Source organism: Buteo buteo, chromosome 32 (genome assembly GCF_964188355.1).
Source record: "Buteo buteo chromosome 32, bButBut1.hap1.1, whole genome shotgun sequence".
Lineage (NCBI taxonomy): Eukaryota > Metazoa > Chordata > Aves > Accipitriformes > Accipitridae > Buteo > Buteo buteo.
In genome coordinates this window covers 90,233-96,649 of record NC_134202.1, presented here as the reverse complement: position 1 = coordinate 96,649, position 6,417 = coordinate 90,233, and the positions used below count along the sequence as shown (strand labels likewise).

General features: G+C 73.2%; 2 protein-coding genes across 3 annotated transcripts in view; one reads left to right on the top strand and one right to left on the bottom strand.

Moving 5' to 3' along the window:
* Positions 1-321: 321 nt before the first annotated feature.
* On the bottom strand, positions 322-4,458 carry KMT5C (lysine methyltransferase 5C). Of its 2 annotated transcripts, XM_075019302.1 has the most exons (8): positions 4,334-4,441; positions 4,101-4,213; positions 3,483-3,645; positions 2,347-2,456; positions 2,096-2,259; positions 1,780-1,799; positions 1,295-1,446; positions 322-1,019 (listed from the first exon to the last, which is right to left on the bottom strand). In XM_075019302.1, the coding sequence occupies exons 2-8, from the start codon at positions 4,208-4,210 to the stop codon at positions 536-538; spliced, it is 1,203 nt and encodes a 400-aa protein (XP_074875403.1). In that variant the 5' UTR covers positions 4,211-4,213; positions 4,334-4,441; the 3' UTR covers positions 322-535. The 2 variants fall into 2 exon arrangements, with proteins under 2 accessions (XP_074875403.1, XP_074875404.1); XM_075019303.1 differs by having other exon boundaries at positions 328-1,019; positions 1,295-1,431; positions 4,101-4,458.
* Positions 4,459-4,696: 238 nt separating this feature from the next.
* The window catches only part of HSPBP1 (HSPA (Hsp70) binding protein 1), a 2,101-nt gene continuing 380 nt past the window's right edge, over positions 4,697-6,417 (top strand). The window contains exons 1-4 of the mRNA XM_075019000.1: positions 4,697-4,970; positions 5,082-5,211; positions 5,576-5,780; positions 6,148-6,391. Of these exons, the coding sequence (XP_074875101.1) occupies positions 5,086-5,211; positions 5,576-5,780; positions 6,148-6,391 (575 nt within the window). The 5' untranslated portion in view covers positions 4,697-4,970; positions 5,082-5,085. The remainder of the gene's footprint in view (positions 4,971-5,081; positions 5,212-5,575; positions 5,781-6,147; positions 6,392-6,417) is intronic.

Genomic DNA, 6,417 nt, shown 5'->3' with positions numbered 1-6,417 from the left:
CTTGGCTGGGGGGGTCTGGGCGCCTGTGGGGGGGTGGGGTGGGGGGGCAGCCAGGACCATTCTGGGTGAAGACAAAGGCGGGGGGGGCATGGGGGGGGGGCTGGACACCCAGGTCCTATTCTTGTCCCCTGATGTCACCCCCCCACCCCGCCACCTGTCGGGGCTCCTGCCCTTTGTTGGGGACCCCGAGGGGGGGGGCGGGGGGGGAGCATCGTCACTCCACACCCCTGGCACGTAGGGCTGGGGGGGGGCACCCCCCCAACATTCACCCGCAGGCACCGTTTTGTTCCAATCACGTTTATTTTGGTACAAAAGAAACCCCTGTGTCCCATGTCCCCCCCCCCTCAGCACCACAGACTCCCCCTCGTTCCCCCCCCCCCCCAAGGGCCCCCCCCAACCCACCCAGCGTTAGGGGGGACCCAGGCGTCCAGCGCCGCTGGAGGGTGGGGGGCAGAGGTAGGTGTGGGCCTGGGTCCCCCAAATGGGGGGGTGTCCTGTCGTCGTCCCCCCCCCCCCGCGGTTGGGGGTGCCCCCCTCAGGCGGAGGCGTCGGGGGCGACCTGGAGGGCGATGGCCCCGTGGGTCACCACCAGGCGCAGGCGGGGGGGGGGCCCGAAAGCCTTCGGGGGGGCCCCGCGCCCCCCCACCGGGCTCAGTCGCACATGGGCGTAGAGAGAGAGTTTGGGGTCAGGCTGGGGGGGGTCCGGCGGGGGGGCGGGGGGTGGGGGCAGGCGGCCCAGGCGAACCCGGGGCTCCCCCCGCAACCGGCAGCCCCCCCCGCAGGAGACGCAGTCGTGGAGGGCGACGTGGGGCTGGGGGGGTCGCGGCGGGGAAGGGGGGGCCGCGCCGCGGGGCGGACGGGGGCGGTGGCGGCGGGGGGGCGGCGGACGGGTCCCCCCCTGGCCGGTGGCGCGACGCAGGCGACCGTCCGTCTCCCGCAGGTCGTACTTGGGGGGTGCCGGGGGGGGCGGGGGGGGCTGCCCCACCCTCCCCCGCTGCCGAAAGGCGCCTTCGCCTCGTCTGTGGGGGGGAGGGGTCAGCGCGCTCCCCACTCCCCCCAAACCCCCCCCAGGCATCCGTGCCCCCCCCCAAGTGGGCCACCCCCCCCCTCAAGTGGGCCACCGCCCCTTGTCCGCCCCCCCCACAAGCTCCTGGCGACCACAAAATCCCCCCCCCCCACATCTCCCAGGTGTCCGAGACCCCCCTGACTTCCCAGGGACAGGTTCCCTCCTCCCCCCAGGTTTTGGGGTGTTGGGTCCCGTCCCCCCCCGGGATATTTGGGGGCCCCCCCCCACCTCTCGCAGGTGTGGCACTCGCAGCGCTCGTTGTTCTCCCCGAAGAAGCCGTCCCCGTAGAAGCAGGTGATCTCGTCGCGGGGGGCGATGTCCCGCAGCGCCTGCACCCGCGCCGCCTGCCCCTCCGCCGCCACCAGCTGCGCCCCGAAACGCTGGGACCCCCCGTCTGCACCTCAAATCCGCCCCCCCCCCCCCAGCGTGTCCTCACTCCCCCCATGGGGACACCCCACCCAAACCCGGGGAAGGGAGGGACTGCTGGTGGCACCCCCAGGTGTGTGGGACACCCCCCGTGACACCCCCAAACCTCTGAGGACCCCCCCCATGACACCCCCAAACCTGTGGGGACCCCCCAAACCTCTGAGGACCCCCCCATAACACCCCCAAACCTTTGGGGACCCCCAAATCTCTGAGGACCCCCCCATGACACCCCCAAACCTGTGGGGACCCCCAAACCACCATCCCCGGCCCCTCCCCAAAAGACTCACCTTGCAGTTAGGGCGACAATCTGGGGGGGGGGGGGAAATACCCATCAGCAGCCGCCCGGGGACCCCCCTGACCCCTTTGGGGGGTCACAGGGGGTCCCCACAGAGGAGTCTGGGGGGTGGCAGGGGGTTGGGGGGGCTCCAGAGCCCCCCCTGGCTGACAACAGCCAAAGCTAAGGGCCCTGGGACGTGGCTGGGGTCCAGAGCGAGGGTCCCAAGGAAGGTCTTGGCCCACCCCCCCGTGGGTTTTAGGGAGCCCCTTGGTTTTGGCCTTCCCCCCGGGTTTTGGGGTGCCCCTCCCGGGTTTTGGGGGACCCACCGTGGTTGATGAAGGCGGCGGGGCCGAGCCAGAGCTGGGCGCAGCGCCGGCGCGTGGAGTACATGACGCTGAAATCGTTCTCGCCCGCCCGCAGCAGGGCCTGGTCGGGCGCCCGCAGCTCGGCCACGCAGCCCACCAGCAGCTCCAGCGTCTCGTGCTTCCGCCTGGGGGGGGACAGACAGGTTAAGGGGGGTGGGGGGGCTCGGGGGGAAGGTCCGGGGGTAGCTCCCCCCCCCCCCCCAGCCCCGCACCAGGCACGGGTGGAGACGACGCGCGCCCCGTTGGTCTCGCGGGAATAGCGGCTGCAGGGCTGGATGGAGAAGCCGCTCTCCGGCAGGAAGATCCGCAGGTACCGGAACACCTGGGGGGGAGGGGGAAGGGAGGGGTTGGATGGGGGGGCACCTCCTCCCCCCCACAGCGGGGGGACGCAGGCATCCGGCCCTGTCTGTGCCCCACGGACCCTGGCCTGATCCACGTGGGGAGCCAGGTGTGCCCCCCCAACCCAGGGACCCCGCTGTGCCCACCCATGAGGACCCCCACATTCCTCCTGCCCTATAGACCCCACTGTGCCCCCGTAGGGATGCCCCCTGCCCTGCAGACCCCTTGGGCCCCCACAGGGACCCTCCCACACCCCATAAGCCCCACTGCGCCCCCCACAGGGACCCCCCCCGCGCCATAGGCCCTGCTGTGCCCCCCACAGGGAGCCCCTGCACCCCACAGGGACCCTCTCTTGCCCCAGAGCCCCCACTGTGCCTCCCACAGGCACCCCCCCCATACCCCATAGGCCCTGCTGTGCCTCCCATAGGGACCCCCCCCTTGCACCACAGGCCCTGCTGTGCCCCCCACAGGGACTCCCTGTGCCCACAGGGACCCTCTCTTGCCCCAGAGCCCCCACTGTGCCCCTCACAGGCACCCCCCCCATACCCCATAGGCCCCACTGTTCCCCCCAAGCACCCCCTGCACCCCACAGGGACCCTCTCTTGCCCCAGAGCCCCCACTGTGCCTCCCACAGGCACCCCCCCCATACCCCATAGGCCCTGCTGTGCCCCCCATAGGGACCCCCCCTTGCACCACAGGCCCTGCTGTGCCCCCCACAGGGACTCCCTGTGCCCCGCAGACCCCTTGGGGCCCCCACAGGCACCCCTCCTTGCCCCATAGCCCCCACTGTGCCCCCCACAGGCCCCCCATGCACCCCACAGTGACCCTATAGGACCAGCTGTGCCCCCCACAGGGACCCCCCCTTGCTCCATAGGCCCCACTGTGCCCCCCACAGGGACCTCCTGCCCACCACAGGGACCCTCTCTTGCCCCATAGCCCCCACAGGGACCCCCCCTTGCCCCATAGCCCCCACCGTGCCCCCCCCAGGCACCCCCCTTGCCCTCCTCACGTGGCTCTTGAGGGCCGCCCGCTGGAGCGGTCGTCGCCGCTGGAAGAAGGCGGGTGCCCAGGCGCCGCTCAGTGCCCGCCATGCCGCCTCCAGGTCCCGCCGCCGGCAGAAGCCCTCGACGGCCGCCCGCAGGAGGTGCTGCCGCCGCAGGGCGGGCAGGGGGCTGCGCCAGCATTGCCATTGCTGCGGGGTGGGGGGACGAGCCCGAGGGACACCCCCCCCCCTCCGGGACGGGGGGACCCTCGGGGCAAGACCCCGGCATGGGGAGAACCCCCCCCCCAGGGTGGCGACACCCCCCCAGGAACCCCGACCAAGGCGAGCACCCTGCAATGGGGACACCCCCCAGGAGAGGGACCCCGGGACCAAGCAGCCCCCCCCCAGGACAAGGACCCCAGGAGGGGGACACCCCCCCCCCCCAGCATGAGGACCCCGCGTAGTGGGTACCTTTAGGAAAGGGACCCCAGGATCAGCCCCCGCCCCAGGAACCCCCCCTGGACTAGGGACCCCCCGAAGACGAGCACCCTGGGACCGGGACCCCCCGGGACAGGGACGGTGACACCCCCCAGCATGGGGACCCCCCCAGGACCACCCCACGGCCCCGGGGCCGCCCGGCCCCACCTGACGCCCATCTTGTGGGTGCGGAAGCCCAGCACCGAGTCCAGCACCAGGCTTGTAGCCAGATCATCGTTCTCGCAGAGCTCCCGCGCCGTCACCCGCCGGGATCCCATCGCCTGCAGCCGCCGGGAGGTTACCGGGACCCGGCCCCGCCGCCCCGGGGGGCCCAGACAAAGAACCCGGGGCGGGGAACCGGGACCCGAGTCCCGCTCGGCGTCGGTGGGCTCAGCCGTTACCGTAGAGCCGGTGGCCCGGCCCCGGTACCGGCTGCAGGAGGGCCCCGGCCGGGCCGGGCCGGGCCGGGCCGCCACCGCCGCCGCCGCCGCCGTCCCGCTCCCGCCGTCCCCGCCGCCGCACGCGCACGCCTCTCCTCCATCCCCATTGGCCGCCCGTCCCTCTTTCCGCCGCGCCTATTGGAGGTCGGCGCCGCCAGTCGCCTTCCGTTCCCGCCCTCGGCCTGAGGCGCTCGCGGCGCCCATTGGCCCAGCCGCCCTGTCCCGCCTGGGCGGCACGTGCCGCCCCCCATTGGCCGGGACGTTTCTGGCTGGCTATTGGCCGCGACTGATGCCGGTCACGCCTCTCCCAACCGTCTGTCGCTCTCCATTGGTTAGCCACCACCGCCCTTCCCTGCCCATGTTGGCCTTCCGCTTCCCCCAGAGCGCCCGCCCCTCTCTCCCATTGGTGGAGGGCGCTGTCGTTCAGCGGCCCCGGAGCACAATGAACTCTGCGTGGCGCCTAGGTTAAACAATAAAGCCCGGCCCACGCCCCCGCGCGCAGGCTCCGCCCCCCCAGGCGGCCCCGCCTCTTCCGCCGCGCCGGCTACCGCCCCTGTGGAAGATGGCGGCGCCCAGGGCGAACGGGCGGCTGTAAAAGGTGAGGGGGGGCTCGGCCGGGCTGGGGGGGGGTCACAGGTGGTCGGGAGGCCGTGGGGAGGGCCCCGGGTGGGCGCCGGTGCGGGTTCGGCCGCTAACTGCGCCGCGGCAGGGCGATGGCGGCGGCGGCAGGAGGCGGGGGGGACCGGCGGGAGCCCCCCCACACGCTGCAGGGCCTGCTGGAGATGGCGGTGGCGGCCGGGGAGCCCCAGCCCCCGCCTCGGGAGCCAATGGGCGAGGAGGTGAGCGGGGCTGGGGGGTCGGTCCGTGGACGCTGGGGGCGGGGTGAGGCGGCGGGGGGGGGGGGATCGGTGTTTGTAGGGGGTCGGGAGGGGCACGGAGGTTTGCGGGGGGGGGAGTCTGGGGGGTCGGTGTGTCCTGGGAGGTCTGGGGTGGGGCAGCGAAGGGTATGGAGCTTGCTGCGGGGGGGGGGGGGGGTGTCAGTGTGTCGTTGGGGGGCTCCTCGGGGGGATCTGCGGGCTCGGGGGGGGGTCATGAGGGCTCCCGCGGGTCCTTGGGGGGGTCAATGAGGGGTCTGGAGGCTCTGGGGGAGGGGGGGGGGTCTTGGGTCCTGGGGGTTCTTATGTCCGATGGCTGGTCCTGCAGCAGCAGCAGTGGCTGCGGGCAGCGGTGGCGGAGGCGCTGGGGGGGGCCGGGGGGGCACAGGAGGAGCTGCGGCGCTGCCTAGGGGTGCTGGCAAGGCCCTGCCCCGGGGAGGAGGCGGCCGAGCGGGGCCAGGGGGAGATGGGCCCCCACGAGCAGGCCCTGGAGCTGCTGGCGGACCTGTGCGAGAGCCTGGACAATGCTACCGGTGAGGGGGGGGGGGCATGAGGGGGCTTGGAGGGTTCAGGTCGGGGAGGCTGAGGCCCCATAAAGGTTCCTGGATGGGGCTGGGGGTCCCACGAGGGTGGTTGGGGGCCTGGGGGGGGGCAGAGGGAGGCTGGGGGGGGGAAATTAAAATGGTTGGGTGACCTGGGGGGGAGTCAGTGTGCTGGGAAGGAGGAACAGAGGAGGGCTGGGAGGCTCTCGGGAGGGCAGGATGGTGCTGGGAGGTTTGGGGATCCCTGGGGGGGGGGGTGTGGGTGTGTAGGATGGAGGCTGGGGAGATCTGGGCATATGGGGGGGATGTGGGGGTGTCAGGAGGGCCCTGACACCCCCTCTTACTATTCTCCCTCCAGATTTCTGTGCCCTGGGGGGGCTGGAGGCAGTGGTGGGGCTGCTGGGGCACCCCTGGGCCCTGCTACGGGCGGGGGCCGCCCGGGTGGTGGGTGCCTGTGCCCAGAACTTGCCAGGGGCCCAGGGGCGGGCGCTGGCCCTGGGGGCCCTCCCTGCCCTGCTGGGGGGCCTGCGGGGGGACCCCGACCCCCGCGTGCCCCCCTGCGCCCTCTTCGCCATCTCCTGTGAGTTGGGGGGGGGCACAGGGTGGGGACATTGGGGGCGTACAGGGG

What these genes read in the sequence shown, in the direction of transcription:
- KMT5C (XM_075019302.1), bottom strand. Translation starts at nt 4,210, where the DNA reads ATGGGATCCCGGCGGGTGACGGCGCGGGAGCTCTGCGAGAACGATGAT. An exon ending in ACCCACAAGATGGGCGTCAG is followed by an intron (nt 3,646 to 4,100) that starts GTGGGGCCGGGC and finishes ATGCTGGCGCAG; the next exon opens with CCCCCTGCCCGCCCTGCGGC. An exon ending in GAGTGCCACACCTGCGAGAG is followed by an intron (nt 1,020 to 1,294) that starts GTGGGGGGGGGC and finishes TCCCCCCCACAG; the next exon opens with ACGAGGCGAAGGCGCCTTTC.